This window comes from Pseudopipra pipra, chromosome Z (genome assembly GCF_036250125.1).
Source record: "Pseudopipra pipra isolate bDixPip1 chromosome Z, bDixPip1.hap1, whole genome shotgun sequence".
Lineage (NCBI taxonomy): Eukaryota > Metazoa > Chordata > Aves > Passeriformes > Pipridae > Pseudopipra > Pseudopipra pipra.
In genome coordinates, this window is record NC_087581.1 from 38,688,651 (window position 1) to 38,707,224 (window position 18,574).

The window sequence follows — 18,574 nt, forward strand, 5'->3', positions numbered from 1 at the left end:
TGTTGCTCTGAAGAAGTGCTTGCTTCAAGCATTTTATCTAAAAGGCATATCAAAACATGTATTCTATCAAAATTCTGGGTTACCCGTCAGCTGTCACTGTAGGCCTTGGCTTCCCCACATTTCAGTTTTTGTAATGTACTCTCAACTCTGAAAAACAGAGGAATGCAGGATGAGGCTAGGACAAGCATTTCTTATTATAAATTCAGTGTTCAAACATTCACGAAAAAAGGTTCATGCTTTCTGAGCCTAAAGATTGGTATTTTCTGTGTCTCCTTGAAGGGTATTGGGTAAAAACAGGTCTTTTTACAAACTATCCCAGCCTTTGAGTGCATGTACACATGTGTGCATTAATATTTCTTGGAAAATCATTCCCTTTATTAGCAGAGATTAGAGGAGGAGGTTTGTATTCCAAAGATATCATGGTCAGCTCTGGGAGAGGCTCTGTTTAGAGTATGAATGACAAGGAAAATGTTGATGAGAGATACTGAGCTGCTTCATGCCTTGAGTCATCAAACAAAGCAGCTGGTATTTCTTGCATGATGGGATTTTTGTTGTGTGGACTGACAGGGTTTCTCTTCAGGGTGAAAAAGCTTTTTTTTAATCAGTATCTGTTCTGAAACCTCTCAGTGTATGTTTTGCTTGAGATTTTATTGGCCCTATTTATTAACCCTTGAAATCTAGATAAAAAATAATTGATAAATAAGCACGAAGGTGTAAAGTTCAGACTGAGCAGCAATCAATATTTCTGATAAATGATCTTCTCTGGAGAAAAACAGGGTGGTTCAAGAAACACTTTTTCCTTCCTCTTCCTCAGACTAAACATAAATGAAATCCAGGGATATGCAGATGTCAAACTTTGGTGAATGAACAATTTTTCTGCCTTGTATAATCTCACCAAACAACACCTTTCAGGCTCTACAACTTTCAGTAGCTTTTTAAAATATTTTTGAAATGCTTTATGTACCATAAAGGAATAAGGAGACACATGTTAATATTTTCAACTAGAAAATTAATTTAGTATTCAGCCTGGTCAGGCATGAAGAATAGTGTGTGTGTGAGAGAGGTCTAATCTTAGCTGCTTACTCTAAGAATTGGAGAGATATTTCTTATTGATCTGCTTTCTTCATTTGTAAGGATACTGGTGGAAGTGTCACCCAATCCAGTCCTCCCTGAGAGTGATTCTGTCCAGCAGAGTCTCTCAGTGCCTTTACTTTCTCTCATGACCCTTTTCACATGGATCTGTGCTTCTTCTTAGCTTCCAGGAGCTCTCCAAGGAGTGCAGTGGAAACTGTCCAAGCAGGACTGAGCAGCCCAAAACATCTTCCCAGACCCCTGTTGGAGCTGGGAATCCCAAAGCTGACAACAGTACAGACTGGAGTGCGAGCTGCTATTGATGCTGTCAAAAAACCAGCTTTACCCAGTGCAGAGATTTATTATCCTCTGCAGTTTAAAAACAGAGCATTTACGGATAAAAGGAAAGTTGCTTGTTTGTTTGGGTTTGTTTTGCTGGTTTTTTTTTTATGAGACCACTGTGTTAGAAAAAAAGTGTCTGTTTAGAAAGAGGAATTGAAAGTTTACATAAAACGTGAGATGTCATGATGAGCAGTATCAGGTGGCAAGAATGTGGAAAGGTTAACTATTTTCAGCCTTTTAAGAACTTCATGTTTCATATTTTATTTCATGTTAGGCAAACACACTAATTTCTATATCAAAGGCGGGCCAATATAAACTTATATGTAAGTAACTTAGGTGAAGAATTTACGAGATAGATAAGAATACTTGGGGCAGAGGCAGGGCATAGGGACAAGCCCTGTCTGTTTTTTATTGCCAGCAGGCACATGCTTGCGTCACAGGTTAAACAATACCTTTGTGCAGGCAATCACCCGTGAGGTACAGCACAAAATAAGCTGCTCAGGAAGGACAGATTGCCAGTCTGTTTACAGTCACTGGGGCTGCACACCATTATCATCTGGAGAAGAAGCTTACAGTTCTGTAGAGGTAAAACATTCAAGACATTGTATGTCTTGTGTCATCAGACACAAGGTGTTTCCAGCCCTTACGAATAGAAAAAGGGCATTTTTGTGTGGATTTTGGTAGGCTGAAAATGAGGGAAGGAGGTTTCTTAGATTCTGTGTTTATCTGCCTTTGATTTTAGCCGAGCTCTCCAATTTGGCAAACCAAGAGAAAACAATAGCAGCCCACAACAGAGGAACCTGGTGTACTGAGCGATAGTGCTTCCTCCCCACCCAGATGGTACAAATTCTGAGCCTCACACTCACAGCTGAAGTCTCCAGGCAATGGGATCCTTTTCCTTTAACCCTTTCCCTGGCTGGTATGTGGAAAGTCTGCTAATACAGAGTGCGAAAATGAAGAATTGGAGGGACCATGGGGAAATACCAAATCCTGTTGCTGTGCCTTCTGGAATCACCAGTAGAACTGTATCTTCTTTGAAAACAGTCATCTAAACTTTCCTTGGAAATTCAGCTGATAAGGACCCTCTGCAGAAAGCCTGACCCAAGGCTCACTTGTACTTGCACCTTCAACTTGATGTTGAAACTAAACCTCCCCTGATGCGAATCATCCCAGTGACTTCTTGCCACATTGTTGGTGTATTTTTAGGCAGTTTTTTACATACTACTTACATTCTTTCTCTCTAAATCTTCTCCTTCCTATATTACATTAATCCAGTCTATTCAAAGCCTCTCTGGGTCTGTATTTTCCAAATGAAGGGGTAAGAGCTTATAATTATATGCCAATATGCTACCTCTGGGTAGGTGGCATTTGATGAACACTTTTTACTTTGGGGTTAATTTTTGACCCACTACTCTGAAATAGCCATAATAATCATGATTTTTCTGGAGCAGAATTGGAAGCACTCATTAACACTTGTGTTACTGAAAGTAAAACCTGCAGTTTGTTGTCCACTTCCACACTCTCAGCTCTTCATATGGGACACTGCGCAGGACAGTGTTGTGCCAATAAACAAGAGCACTTTTTTATGCCTGCCTGTTTTTGTGTCTTCACTATTCACATGTTGATTTTTCAGATATATCCCCAAAACACCATTTTAATTTGAAATCAGAGAAAATACTTGAGGTGTCATTTTCCACCTTTAGGTTTCCTAGGATTATTCAGGATTCATTAGCTCAGAGATCTTAAACCTCCATGGAAATATTTTATTTTGCATGTCTCTGCTGATGTAAAAGTTGGTACCCTTTTACTTAAAACAAGAGTTTTTAGGTACCAGATAATTTTTTTTTCTTTACCTCTTCTGCAGTCTTAGGATTTACTTTAGATAAACCATATTGCTGATCTATGATAAAATTTTCTAATAACCACCAGCAATTTCATTTATATAGGGTGTTCTGCTACTTCATTTTTCAGGACTCTTTCTCAGGATGATCAAGATGATACTCATTTGAAGATAGAGGATATAATTCAGATGGTGAGTTCATCTTGAAATTTAAACATAAATACTCCTATAGAAACGTTGTGGATTTGAGTCAATAAAATGTAGCACAGTTGTGACTTGTTGTAAAGTATTTCTGGACAGAAATATTTTACATCAAGAATGTCTATTTCAGTAAGAATTTGGAACCCTTATCAAAAATGAACATATCAAAACTTTAGGATTTGGATTTAAATCTCATAATTAAAAAAATGGAAAGATATTAATATATATAAAATTATAAGCACAGAATATACAGACTTGAATTAACCTACATTCATGATGCTGACTTGGTATGTGCCTGTTTCTGTACAAGTTTCCAGCCTGATACTTACCTTTATGTTGTTAGGAATTGTTCTTAATTCTTTGTAGCAAAGAAGTTAATTACAACTCCCTGGTGAGAGTGTGCATGAAGCTCTCCACGCCCTGTGCTTGACACAAAAAGGGATCATTTTAAAGTGTTGTCCTTGCTTTTGCAGTCGGACTGTCCAAAACCAGAGTGCTTTGAGACGCTGTCGGCCATGGAGCTTGCAGAGCAAATCACCCTCCTGGATCATGTGGTGTTCCGGAGCATTCCCTACGAGTAAGTGATGGCAGCCTCAGGCACCACCCAATTCATGCTACTGGCAAGCGGGTTTGCACACATGAAAGTGTAACGTGAGTATAAATAGGGTCACAATGCTGAAAATTAGTGTGGAGTCATTAAAAGAAAAATAAATCTTCTTAATAAAATTTACCATTTCAGTCAGCGTTAAAAATGGTATAGTGAAATGCTGGAATTAGTGTAAAGCTGTTCTTACCATCCAACACATTGAGGTATCTTTGAAATCTACTTAGGCTGTGGTTACAGGCACTGTCCTGTGTTTATTAAGAGCATTTTTGTTTGCTTTTTTTCTCTCCCCTCTATGTGTAGGGAGTTTCTTGGGCAGGGCTGGATGAAAGTGGATAAAAATGAGAGAACGCCCTATATTATGAAAACCAGTCAACATTTCAATGATGTAAGTACTCTTAAATGTCTGTTGCTTTCTAAGAATTCTTGTCTGTGACCTCTGGAACAAAAACACTGGATTTTGTTACAATGTGATGTAATGTCTTATCTAGTACTGACTGAATGTTACAGCCTTTTTGTGATTAACTATTTCAATCAAAGCAGATGAAGATTCTCCTTTCCTGTAACTGGTACTCAGCATTTCAATGAGAATTTAAGAGAGCATAGTATTTTAAACTGTACTACAATGCCTTCCTGCCTACAGAAGAAACTACATTTTCTCTAGAGAAATATGACACCAATTCTATTTAATGAATGCTCTTTGTATCACCAAACATGTATTTGCTTTTTACCATTTTCCTTGGATTTTTCTGAGAGGCTTCCTGATCAGTTTTACTACTAATGACTTGAGGGTGCTCCTCCTTGCATCTCTTACACTTCTTTCATTTCATCTTCCCCTTCACTTCCCTAAAACAGTGTTTTCAATATACTTTCCCTGGTTTTATTAAGAGCCATAATTTCTGTTGTGCATCAATTGGGGGGTTTTTGGCCTCGTTCATTAATTAGTTGTACGTTAAAAAGGATTTCATTTAAATTATTAAATATTTTGCTTTTCTATTTAAATTATTATTTCATAGAAATATATAAATATTATGTATAAATATGAATTTAAAATAAATCTAAAATTTAAAAATAATTATATAGTTTATTTTTATATATAAATAATATAAATGCTGTGATTATGCATAAATACCATATAATGTAATAATAGAAAAGTAATATAACTAATATATAATGTAATTATAGATAAATAATATAAATAAATATTATTAATATAAATAAATATATACATAAATTATTTTTAAAATTAAATTTCCTAACTTTCTTCCTGTTTCTTTGGTCAGATGAGTAACCTGGTGGCCTCCCAGATCATGAACTATGCTGATGTCAGCTCCCGGGCCAACTCCATTGAGAAGTGGGTGGCTGTTGCTGATATTTGCAGGTGTTTGCACAATTATAATGGTGTGTTAGAGATCACCTCAGCCTTGAACAGAAGTGCAATCTACAGGCTTAAGAAAACCTGGGGTAAAGTATCCAAACAGGTAAGAAAGACACAATTGTGAGGAGGGTTTCTAGATTTCATCAGTCAGTATGTTCAGACAACATGTTCAGATAATATTCCACACATAAATAATTCTGCTTCTCCACCAAGTGGTATTTCGTGTCAAAGTCTTTGGAATTTATTTTTTTATAAGTGGGAACAAACAGTTTTCAGCAGAATTAGCAGGTGCCAAAGACTGCTGAAGTACTGAAATTCTCAAGTAAACTGAATTTAAATATTTTCAGATATACACTTCTGGGTGGTTACAAGCCATAGCTAGTCAGGTCAGGTGCCTCAAACAGGAACTGCATTTCCCTGACTGTGCAGAAAGCCAGGAGGAAGGGCAGCACTTTGCAGATTGGTGAGGTTTTTGCTGCCCATTAGGAGACTGTTGACAACCAGTGTTCTTTCTAATTTGGGGGCTCAGGTTTAGATGCAGTGAATGCCTCTCTTTAACCCTTACCTGGCTTCTGAGAATGTCAGCAGCATGGCTGAGGCTGTGGGAATGCCTGCCAGTCACAAAAATAAGACACACACACACAGAAGACGACTAGTCAGGATGAAGAGTATCCAGTCTTTTATGTCCTCTCTTTTAAATGCTTCAGAGAAATCCACTTAAAATACATTCTGACTGATTTTCATAGATGTTTCATAGCTGGTGCTTTTATTTAAAAACAAATTCTGGTTCTTTTATTTAAAAATATGTTAAAAATCCTTTCAATACAGACTGTTATAAAAGAGGTCACCTCTGGAAAATTTTATGTTTAGAATTTGTGCGATTTTTAAACTTTTCAATTAAAAACTTTTATTTAAAAATATGTTAAAAATCTTTTCAATACAGACTGTTATAAAAGAGGTCACCTCTGGAAAGTTTTATGTTTAGAATTTGTTCGATTTTTAAACTTTTCAATTAAAAACAAAACAAAACCAAAACCGCAGCAGATTGATGTGGTTGCACAGTTCTCTGGTACTTATTGGGAATGTAATCTGAATTTTTCATCAGCCTACTATTTAGAAGAAAATGACTGTTTCTGCCTACAGCTTTCTCTTAATTGGAATTTCCTTTTCAAAAATGATGAATTTCTCATCATTCTCTACATTGTCTCCAGTCTGTAGCATAAACAGACTGAAAAGCAAATTTGTTTCATTTATGAAGTAACCAGGCTCTGATGATGCCCACTGAATGTGACTTGTGTAAGGCAGGAATATATTTCTATATACATATTCAGCTTTTATTGGGAACTTGGAGGCAAGACCAGCTTACAAGACAGAAAACAGCCTTTACTGTCACCAACTTCAGTAAATACAGCTGAAGATCCTCAGCAACGTGTAGGATCAAGTCCTTTATATTCTTGTATAACAGTAAATTGAATTCCTGGCCATTAATTTAATGAACTCATGTTTTTTCCCCAATTTGCAGGCTAATAGTGTTAGTATAGACACAGGTTCTGTATATCACTCATAGGAAAATCTTTAATGCTGCCTAGTCTCCATTTTCAGAAATACGTGAGGAACTAACAAGCAATAAAGCTGAAATCTTAATGCCTGTTTTATTACTTTTGAAAGTGGAATGGAGATGCTAAGTGAATTACACCTTTTCTAAAATCTAATCCCAGTTGTATGTGCACCAGCAATGACATTTGTAATGCATTTTCTTTCTAGACAAAGGCTCTCATGGACAAGCTTCAGAAGACTGTATCATCTGAAGGAAGATTTAAAAACCTTAGAGAAATGCTCAAAAAGTATGCCTTCCTACAATATACAAATGTTTTGTTATAAGCAGTGGATAGTACATCTTAAAGAAGAATTGGCTTTGATTAAGTTTTAATAATTAATATAATTCTGGGTAATATTTTTGACTAAAAATCTTTTAAATTCTAAGTCGGTTCTATATGGCATTATTGTTTTGCTGAATATCCTGTGATTTAGTTCCCCTCATGTATAAATATAATAGCTCCAGAGAACTACTGAAACAAATTATACTATTTTTCTTTGGAAATGTTCCCTGTTGGCATTTTGCTTACACGGTTAAACTTTTTTGGTAAGTGTAAAGTCAGCTTGATAAATAAATTTTTTTATGAGAAACAGGATTCCACAGACTTCGTGCTCTGAATAAGAAATTTAGGGCTTGGGACTAAGCCTGAGTCAAATCATAGATCCATTCATATTGTTTCAGACAGTAAATGATGAGAGGAACATAAGGACAGGACAAATGCACAGTGATATTTCCTCGCCTGTGGCCTCCAAGCCCCCTGGAAAACAGCCTCCTTCTTTTGTGCAGTAGTCCTTGAGTACTGGCTTCTTTAATTTGCCAGATTGTGTCTGACATTCTGTAATTTTGGTATCCAAAAGGGTTCTACAATTTAGGTATTGACTTGAATTTTTGCAAGTTTTGTAATTGGAAGCAGGTTTTTCAGGATTGAATGATACGATTACTTTAAATTATCTTGAGAGAAGCCAAGAATTGAACAACTAGAATAATTACCGGAATGTTTAAAAAGTGCCATTAATATTAGATATTGGACAGCATACATTCAATTTGTCACAGGCAGAGCAGATACAATTCAAGCAAAGTCAGAGGAGCTGTTCATCTTGGAAATAAATGCAGTCCATTGACTAGAAGTGCATTAGGTAATAAAAGTTTGTGTGAGTTAGAAAAAAATCAGTTTGCAAGTGTAGCTACAGGCAAATATGCTGATTTATTGATTTTCAGTTGTAACCCACCTGCTGTTCCCTACCTTGGGATGTACCTGACGGACCTGGCCTTTATCGAAGAAGGAACACCCAACTTCACTGAGGAAGGACTTGTCAATTTTTCCAAAATGAGAATGGTAATTTTCGCTTTCTTGTATGCTTTCCCAACAGGTGGTGTTTAATTATGTGAGTTAATTATTGATTTCATTATAACTCCTTTGAATTTCACTTCAGAGAATTACAGGTGTATTGGTGTTGTGCAAGATAGGCAGCGATCTGAGAGCAATTATTCGACCCAGTCTTCTATCACCACCTTCTGGTAAACTGGGTATTTTTACAGGGTGAATTTGCCCCTGGTTTGTTCTCTGAGAAATAACAGAAAAAGCAGCTGTCTGGAGATCATGAAGGAGCAACAAAAAGCTTTTTTTAAATAACCAGAATTACAGGAATGCAGTGATTCACCAGCAAGCAGTAGTCACAATGTTCTTTTCAAAGTGTGCTAGGGTCTATCTAAAAAGCATTTTAAAGTTGATTTCTCTCCCGCTGCCATATAATGCTTTTTGTAACAACTCCTCAGAGGGAAGCATGGAAATTTCTCTTCCAATCTCAGCTTAATGCCCTTCTTAGGGCCACACACTGCAGCAGTCACTCGAGGCAAAAGAGAAGAGGTGTTTTCAATGTGGGGAGAGGAGAGTCAAGGTTGTTCACTTGAGGCTGACTGGAGAATAAATGGTTGATTTGGGAAAGTGAAGTGCTTGGAAGCTGTAAGGAGATGATCTCTGCCCTTGCCTTCCCTCCTCCCCAGATAAATTAACTAACTTCGTGCAAACTTCTTGATTTATGTGGCTTAGCTGAAGTTGTACTTACACACATGTATTCTTTTGAAAGATCTCACATATTATCAGGGAAATACGGCAGTTCCAGCAGACCTCCTACCGCATAGATCATCAGCAGAAGGTAAGGCTCTCACCTGATGCTCAAATCAGAGCTGTAGCAGCTCAGATAGAGCTGTTGTTGAAAGCCAAAATCAGTGTATTCTGCTTCCACACATAGAGGAGAGGACACACAGATGTATGGATGGGTCATCTGGGGCTGGGACACCCTCACCCTGGCAGAAACCCTTTGATGCCTTGTAGAGAAGTTTTTTGCTCCTTCTCTGGAAGGTCTTGGGGATTGCAGGCTTCGAGGGTGTAAGGGGTTGAAGGAGAAATGTGTTCTTCCTGCCCTGAGAGTCCAGTGATTTAGAGGACAGGACATGCCCCAAGCACCTGCTGAGGCATCCTGCAGTTCTTTTTCCGTTTGTCCCTCATGGGAGTTATGCAGATTTGACCAAAGCTGGTCTGTGGCTTCAGAGAAGATTAATCTCATACTCCAGAAGGGGAGCCTGGGGCTGAGGTAACCTGGCAAATGATTTGCCCATTCCTAAGAGGCTGTAATTAATTCCCAGATCTCTGCAGGTGGGTGCAGCATCCAAATGAGCTGTTGGGTTTCTCAAGAAAACAACATGAAGGCATCTCAGGATCCGAAATGGGCTGAAAGGGAAAGGAAAGAAGAGAAATTTTTGTGGCTGTTCTCTGCAGTCTGTCCATCTGTGTTTTCTCCATTCCAGGTCACTCACTATTTACTTGACAAGACGCTCATTATAGATGAAGATACGTTGTATGAGCTCTCCCTGAAGATTGAGCCCAGACTCCCCGCCTGAAACTCAGCTTTGCCTCAGAGTCTACAGAAAGCTTTAGTACAATGAACAGCATCATGCATGCCTAAAAACAGCAAGGGAAATTTTGGGAAGAATGCCATCTCTCTTTGCCAATAAGAGGTACAGAGTCTCACAGCATTTCCCTCTCTGGCAACAAAAACGAGCATTGGAGGTGGAAGAGAAAGACACTTCCTACCTGGATTAAGTGATTGTTGCTTTGCAAAGATAATGTTTTGCATAGGGACTATGATTTAATGGAAAATAGGAGACTTTACTGTGAACAGGTTCTCATTGCAGCCATCTTAATGTGACAAAGTAGGGGTACAGATTTAAATGGTGGCAATATACTCAGGTATATTAAGATGAGTAAGCAAAATGAGGTGGCTGGGTTGATGGCTAACTGTGTGTCCACTGAGGCAGCAATGGCGGTGGTGTCCTCATATTGTGTTAATTTCACTGAGAAACCAGTATTTTAACAGTCATCTACTATTTTGGAATGGCATTAAGTGAACATCTAGTAACTTCAGACCTGCAGTTGTTCAAAACACTTGCTGTATGTATAATGTACTTTTATAAAAGACTTTCTTCTTTAAATGTCTCGTCAGCCTTTTCTAAGATGGCTGATTGTACCTATAAATGATTTGTAAATATTTTTTTTTCATCCATGAGAGTATTTACAGCATGGAAAGCAAATGGACTAGTGGAATAGCTGTACATAGTTGCCAGCCTTCCCAGCTGGGAAACACAAAGTGAGAAATCTGGACGCGCAGTGGATGGGATGGTGAGTCGTGTTGCACGCAGCCCTGGAAAAGGCACTTTATTTCCCTGCACCTCCTGCAACTTCTCTGACAAGTCAGGCTACAGAGCACTTTCTGGACACACTGTGGAGAGAAACACACGTCTGATTTGGCAGTCGGTGGTGACCAGCAGTGAACACTCAGAGCTGGAGTGACAGTTCCGTTTCACTTGGAATCAGTGGTTTGAAAAATGTCCATTTTTTTTTGTTCAGTCATTCGGCACTAACTTAGCTCTAAAATCATACATATCAGTGGCAAACGTTGAATGCCAGCAAACACAAAGTATGTATTTTTATCTGAGCTAATAATTATCACTTGCATATGGGCATATGTATGAGAAAATGTGTTATTTGTAAATGTTTTCAGAACCTGTGCTTTTGTGACGTACCAGGTAGATAGATGTCATTTCTGCAGCTAGTGGGTACTTCCTACATTTTCCTGATCAAGAGTGGCCTGTCATAGCTGCATGGAAACTGAGCTCAAATGTATGTTGTAAAGGGCATCATAGTATAAAACACAGGTGTTAGCACTGTTGAAAAAAAATTGGCTGGAAAAGTGTCCTTACTTTTCCAATGATATTCAGCCAGTTGAAGAAATAGGGCTATATCACTGTATACCTCCCTTAAATTCTCTCAGGGAGACAGATGCTTAAAACAGATTGTGACCTAGGCCTATTTGATCTGACATATCTTACCACAGTCATGATGCTTCTCAACGCTGACGATGAAAAATGGACCTGCCTGGCTTGTGGTTTTTTTCTTTATTTGCACTTTAATTATATTGCTGGCCCAGCCCTAAGCTGCACAATAAATTCCATTTGTTCTGACTCAGTGTAACTGCCAGCATTTACAAATGTACCTTAGCAACTGTACATTTCATTAAGGTTCTTATCCAGAAGGACCATCTCTTTGTAAATAACTGCATGGGTAAGTGTCACAGATACTGGAAAATTCCTCCATTAGAAGAGCAGACAGCAAGAGAGAAGGAAATGCCAGAAACACTTTAGATAGTTCTGGCTAATGATTGCTGTGAAAATGAACATGGAAAATATTACTTATAGAAACCTTTTGTTGTCAAATGTGTTTATTTCTTTTCACTAATGACTGACAAGAAGGTGATTGCATCCCAGTGCATGATATGAGGAAAAGCATGGTTTATTTGGATCACAAAACCAACTGACTGTGTATTTTCTGTACAAAAGCTGTTACCATTTAGTAGTTTCAGAAAACACTTTGAAGTAATGAAGCAACAGGGGAAACGTGGTCCAGAAAGTGATTTCCTAACTTTGTTTTATTGTTTCTTTGTTCAAAAGAAAATGGGTAACAACTGTCTCTGTCAATGGGCATCTTTGTTGTATGCTATTAACTGCTGCTTTATCTGCCTGTACCCCTTTTTACCAAATTTCCCCGATGTTCTTAGGGTTACAGGGTACAATTCTTCATCTTGCTCTGTTCATGGTTGGTTGTTTTGTATTTTCTGTGTGTATATTGGTTCAGAACATTCAATGATGTATTTTAGTGTTTGTGACACGCAGGGTTGGTGCTGTGCTCATGTGGCAGATGGACAGAGAGGAAGACAAAGGGTTAGACATGGGCTTTTCCAAAGGTGCTGAGCATCCATATCTTAAAATCAGAAGGCAGTGTAATAGTTCAGCCCCTTTGGAAAAGCACAGACTACTCATATGCCAAAGTTTGCCTCCTGGGACAGGGGCACAACTGAGGTTAGAATGATTAGAGTAGCATACGTACTTAATTTGTATTCAGAGCAGCACCACCACCACCACCAAAACAAACAAACAAACAAACAATTATTATGGTCACAGTAATGCTTGATTTGCTGATGTCTAATGTTGCTGTTTTTGCTTGGGGATACAATATGTTCGTTAAAGCACAGGAGGTGAGTGGCTGAAAAAGTGAGGATGCACCTTGTTACCCACAACGCTCGCCAGCATTGCAGCCCTATAACCACATTTGGGATCAGCTGTTCTGGAGGAACAGCAAGTGCAGAGCTGTGTGCTGGGCTGTGCTTCACCAATCAGTGGCCCCAGTGCCTCTGCCACAGTCCTGCTGCCGTGTATGGGCTGTGGCCATGGTCCATAGGCAGCAGCAACCTGCTTTGTGTGAGGCTTTGCTTGGTCCCAGTGTAACCAGTGCTCTCCCTGTAGGGCGCACAGGGATCATGGAGCTCCTGCCACCAACTCCTCTGTGCCACTCCACCAAAGCCACATAACACATAGGGATGGAAATCTCAGTCATCAAACACACACTGTTTGCCTCTGGCATTTTAGGGAGCATGTCCCTGAGTGAGGACTTTGCCATGGGGTCTTGCTGTCTTCTAGGATCTTGTCCATCACAGCTTTTACACCATGGAAGCAAAACAGACTCACTTTCCTGCAAGTGCAGCTAGAAAAGCCTAGCTGATTCAGGATCCACAAGGAGGAAAAGGGCTGAAGCACCTCTCTACTTGCCTTCCTGAGCTCCTCAGCCCCTCTGTGCCAGTGGGATGGAGGGGCTGCTCCCTGTGGAACACTCCAGGTACATGCTGAAGGGGCTGGCTGGCAGCAATGGGGATATAGCAAATTTCACCCACTGGGTTGCAGTGGGCACACCTGCCAGTGACGCCTGAGGAGAGCTCTGCAGTGTTTTTTATTGCATAAGTAGCAGCCCAGATTGAGCCTACAGTGACCTTGGGGCCTGGGCAGCAGCACAGACATGTCCCCTTCATGTGAGAGACAGAGCACTTGTCTGACGCTGATAAAGGATTAGAGTTGCCTTCACCCCAGCCTTTGCTCCCCCATCCCTTTCCCCTTTCAAATTCATCAGTAGTGTTATGGACTGAGCCCATAACAGGACTTGGTCGTCCTGTGGAAGAAAACCAGACCTGTGGCAGTAAGTGTTTGTTCTGCCCCTTTCTTTTGGCAAGTCCTGTGAAACACAGATGCATATGTTCATGGTGAGAGGTGATAACTGGGACTGATCACCCTTATTTAAGAGTGAGGAGGAGGTCCACTTTCTGCTTTCCTGGTTTTAATACTGATTATTGTTCTCTAGGATAAAAAGGAACTTAACTACTTTAATTATTTATTAAACGATTTTGATTTCAGGACATGTTCATTATCCCAAATTTTCCTTCATGCTTATTATTTATTTTAAGGGTTTTACAAAAAACCATTGTGTTATTTGTATTGATATTCAGTCTTTCCTCCTTTTAGTGTTAATAGCAACATTAAGCTTAGATGATTGAAAATTCTCACCCATAGAGACATTTTTACCCACTCATAACTGTTATTCATTAAGGGCAAAACCCTTCAGACCTCATTCTGATAATACATTAGGCTTCACTGAGAGCTTTTCATAAATATTTGGGGATCTGGCTCTCAGCTATTTGCCTGTTACAGTTTTTGCCTCCAAAGGTCAAGTGTCTCTGTCCTGGATGCTTTGTGTCCAATACACTGCTCAACGATGGTTGTTCTGTTGTACCTTTACTCCTGAATAGTCTCTGAAGTTTTGTTACTTAGGAGAGTAGATCTATGTTTATTTGACAGATGTACCTATAACTAATGTGTTACTTAGTGCACACTCCAGATGTTTTTGCATGTATTGTAACTTATCTTTTGACCTGAGGTTATTGCTTTGTATTGTTAGTAAGACCTATCAGGCAAGGTGTTGTGCCTCTATGCTGATTAAACTTTCTTTTATTTCCTGAGTTTCAAGGGTCCTTACTGGAATTAGTTTGTTTTTTTAATCCCCGATCACGAATAATTAAATCTCCTCCTTTTGATTTAGCAAGTCTTTTAGAACAGCAAACCCATTAAGGGCAAAAAATCAGGGAAAATTCTCGGTTTGTACTGGGAAGGAATGGTTTGAATTACTGCATTTTATTATTTTTTTACACTCATGATGCATTGCAGCTGCTGTGGGCATCACTGGGAATAACTGACATTGGGTTTGGACTTCTGTCTAATTATCCCTTGCCTTCTCTTGGCTGGTGTCCTGCCATGGATTTAAAGAAGTCATAAAGCCATATTTTGTACCCAGGAAAAGAGAGAAAACATAGTAGGTTTGTGAGTATGTCCTGTCCCTCCTCTTGTGATAGGAGGTAAATTACTTACATATTGAAGATAAATAGTTAACAGATAAATTACTTACATATTGAAGAAAAATAGTTAACAGAGTTTGAGACTAAAAAACCAGGTCTCCAGCTTGTGTTATATACTTTAATCACTGTCCTGTGTTGAAATCACTAATTTCATTAAGATAGAAAGAATCCTGTTACATTTTTTTCTAGAATTAACATATTTCGAGCAAGTGAACAGCAATGGCCCATCAGATCTGTGTAAGAAGGAAATAAAACAAGATACTAACATCTATTCAGTACTCTGTGACCTTGCAGTCACATTTTCTCAGTTTTGCTTATATTTGTTGGTGTTTCGCATAAGAACTGAAATTAACTGAGAGCAAATTACCCTTAAGGTTGTCAGATACTGTCAGTGCAATAAAAAATTTAAAATACTTCCTGAGAAGCTCTGTTTAAAAGTACTGCAGGGTTTTTAATTTCAAGTTGTTTTCCCAGCAATGTTTTCCAAACCATTTTATTTTCGTTATGCCAAAGAGTTGACTGATTTTACATCTTTATTCTAAGACCATCATTGTTCTGGTTCCCTGTCTGCTGGAGACAGCCCTGTACGTGTTGGTAAATGCAGTAGTGGCAGAAGTAATGTCAAATTTGTTTTCCTAGAGGTAGAAGCTCCACTGTGTAACTCCCTTCAAGTCAGGCACCACCCTCTGCACTAATGCTCATGGTCTGCAAATGCCCAGATGGGTCAGAAACACTGACATAATTATTACTGTTTAATTATTTTTGTGTTCTTCCCCACTACATTTCCTGGAAGCTCTGCATTTATACAAATTGGTGACAACGTGTAAATCATGTCTAGATTCTTGATGTATGTGCTTCATGTGGACCAAAAGTAGTAACTTGTCTGGCCAGAAAAGACACAAAGTCTTATTAAGACTTTCTATTTTGCTTGAAATCCAAATATTTTTATTCTCTTTTATTTGCTGTTAAAATTTCATCTCCAATGGGAAAGCCATCTGGAAAAGAGCACCTTTTCCCCCCTCTAACCATTCCTGCTGGAATTTCCAGGACAAAGAAGCACTGGATCAGCAGGATGGAAATGTGTCCAGAGTTCAAGACACCTGAATGTTTGTCAGCTGTGGTTCTCCAGTCATTACTGTTTTGAACTCCCTGACAAAAAAAATTAAAATCTAAAAAAAAAAGTGACCACTTTTTTGATTTTGGACATTCCTGCTTGTCCAAAGGGTCAGCTCCATTTCTAGGAAAACCTTTTCTCCTCCTTTGGCCAGAAAACACACTGCTAATTATAGAGAACCTTTCCTACACTGTGTGGTGGATGTTCTGTGAAGAGTGAGTTCGATAATTTAAAATAACTGGGGTTATTTTTAAAACCACAGTTGGATCTTTTTGAGCTCTTTATTTAGTAGACATGTATTAGCACCTTAATGTGCCTTTCTTTGGAGTAATATTAAGTGTAGGACAACTGTTCTGTGCCTCCTTGTCCACTTGGTCATGGTCAATAGGTGCCCATGCTTAGCACAAAGTACCTGATTTAACTCCAACTTCTGTGGGATAGAGGGCTTGGATGCCACCTTAAAATGGAATGTTTTCCCAGTTTTGAGATCTCAGTGGCTGCACATTCTCTATGTGAGAGGATATTGAACACCCACAGCCATGAGGACACCCAGTAAGAGGTCTGCTAAGCACTTGGTAAACAGTTATATTTATTGCCAAGACAGAGTGCTTCACTGCATTATTCTGAATATAAGAATTAAAGACCCATCCAACTTGAAAACCTGGGATTGCCATTGCTTTGGGGGAACAATCCAACTACTGCTTTATAAGGACACCAGTGGTTCTTTGCAGCTGAACTCTAGCAGAGCTCTGACTCTAACAGCAGGAGAGATAGTGATCAGTGTCCTTGCAGGCTCCTCAGAATAAACACAGCACCTTCTAATTACAAATTCAATACCCAGACTTTGCAAGAAAAACTAGGCTTATTGCTGTCCTCACTCCTTTCATTACTACTAAATTATGTCCCATATATGGAAACCTGACTTCAAATAAATTTTCTTTGAAATTAATGTGTGAATCGGAAAGGCCTTCCCATAAAACATAATTACTTTTGTCTGGTCCATACAGGTGACTGGCCAGCAGCTCCCATGACAAACTCCAGTAGGACACAAATTACTGCTGAATTCCAGTTGAACTCCCTGTGACACCAGGGACTTGTGTCATTAATATTAATTGCACTTGAATTAACACTCAGCTACTGCTGCCTCCCCAGTACAAACGATGAAACCGCGGCAGCATTTTAATTGTCAGATAATTATGTTAGATAGACATGAAAATGGGGCATTATTCATGGAGGGTTCTTAGCATCCCAACTGTTTTGGTACCTGAGTTCCTCACAAAATAGATCACAGAACAGTAGTAAAGCTGAACTATTTTTAAGTATTAATGATATATTCTCCAGAAATCATTAGGGAACTTGCTAATGGTGTTTTCCAGGTATTTGTGGTGTTACTTCACAGTCTGGGGCTTGTTTGCATCTGCTGTTCTTACAGGCTCTGAGCTGGCAAATACCTTAAACCTCTGCCTAAGCCAGCAAGGCGCTTCATGGCATCCCCTACTTTGAGGGAAAAGTCCTTGTCTGTTTAAGAGCTTTACAAAGAAGGCTACCTTTAGTAAAAAAATTTAAATTAGGTATGTGCTGAGCTGGTGTGCAGGGGCTGTTTGCTGACACAGAAAGCTGGTTTCTGTTTCCTTTCCCAGTTCTTGCACAGGGACAGATTTTTTGTGCTCCTATTTCCTTACTCGTGTTACCTCAGGAGATCCTCAGCAGATTTTTTTTTTTCCTCTCTCAGTATCAAGAATGTAGTGTTGGGTTGATAAAAAACAGGTGTGATAAAGAGGGCGTGTTTCCAGATGCACTGATCTGGACTGTTTCATTTCTAATTATAGTGGGAGTGCATGGCTCTCATTAATCCAAACAAGCCATGACATTCTGGGGGAGAGATGTCTATGTTTTTGAAATTTTCAAAGATCTGAGATGTGAGTTTAGGAAATTGCTATGTATAATTCAAAGAATAATAAATGTACAAAGGAAAATGGATTTTGAAATGTTGGATTTTTAAAAGCTGCACAGTGCTGGCCTCTGTGTTCCTCTGTCAGCCTTGGTACATGTTCAGCTTTGGTTAGAGCAGAGCTAGGTGAATGACATTGATTATTCTTTCATGCTTTCCAAACAATTATGTGTTATTTCTTACAGTACTTTACTGCTATGTAGCTATAATTCTAAATGCAATAGAGTAATAAAATAATAGTAATTCTTAATGGGAGGCTTTAGATACCCTCCTTTTACATTTGATGGGTCCCTCTGCCTTACAAATAGTCGAGAATTAATGTTGTAAATTAAGAAATAAAGGAGGGAAAACAGTCAAAATCACCTGCTGTGATCTCAGCTCCTTCAGTGTCTAGTTTCCTGCTCTGGCCTGTTTCCACATGGGATTCAAGCAGCTGGAATTTCCCTGCTCTGGATGTTTCTCAGGAGATGTTCAGGCAGGCAGGACTTGACCTTTCTCTTTCAGCTGTTCCTAAGTTGGAGCGTGGGGGTGGAGCAGCATCTTTTGCCGTTTCCCACCTGCCTGACCATTTGCTGACATGAACACTTTCCACTTGAGAAGCATTTGAAGGGTGATGTTGCTGTCATCCCACTGCTGCTACATCCTCCTTGTGTCCTCAAGGGCACCCCTGTGCCAGCAAATGC

The 18,574-nt window shown here is 39.1% G+C and overlaps 1 protein-coding gene across 5 annotated transcripts in view; it reads left to right on the forward strand.

The window, feature by feature from the left end:
* The window catches only part of RASGRF2 (Ras protein specific guanine nucleotide releasing factor 2), a 123,426-nt gene extending 108,993 nt beyond the window's left edge, over positions 1–14,433 (forward strand). For 3 of the 5 annotated variants that reach the window (XM_064642300.1, XM_064642299.1, XM_064642298.1), the window contains exons 20-27: positions 3,385–3,445; positions 3,928–4,031; positions 4,362–4,446; positions 5,342–5,539; positions 7,201–7,280; positions 8,252–8,369; positions 9,121–9,189; positions 9,842–14,433. In XM_064642300.1, coding sequence (XP_064498370.1) covers positions 3,385–3,445; positions 3,928–4,031; positions 4,362–4,446; positions 5,342–5,539; positions 7,201–7,280; positions 8,252–8,369; positions 9,121–9,189; positions 9,842–9,934 — 808 coding nt within the window. In that variant the 3' untranslated portion in view covers positions 9,935–14,433. The other 2 variants (XM_064642297.1, XM_064642301.1) reach the window with 2 other exon arrangements.
* Positions 14,434–18,574: the final 4,141 nt, after the last annotated feature.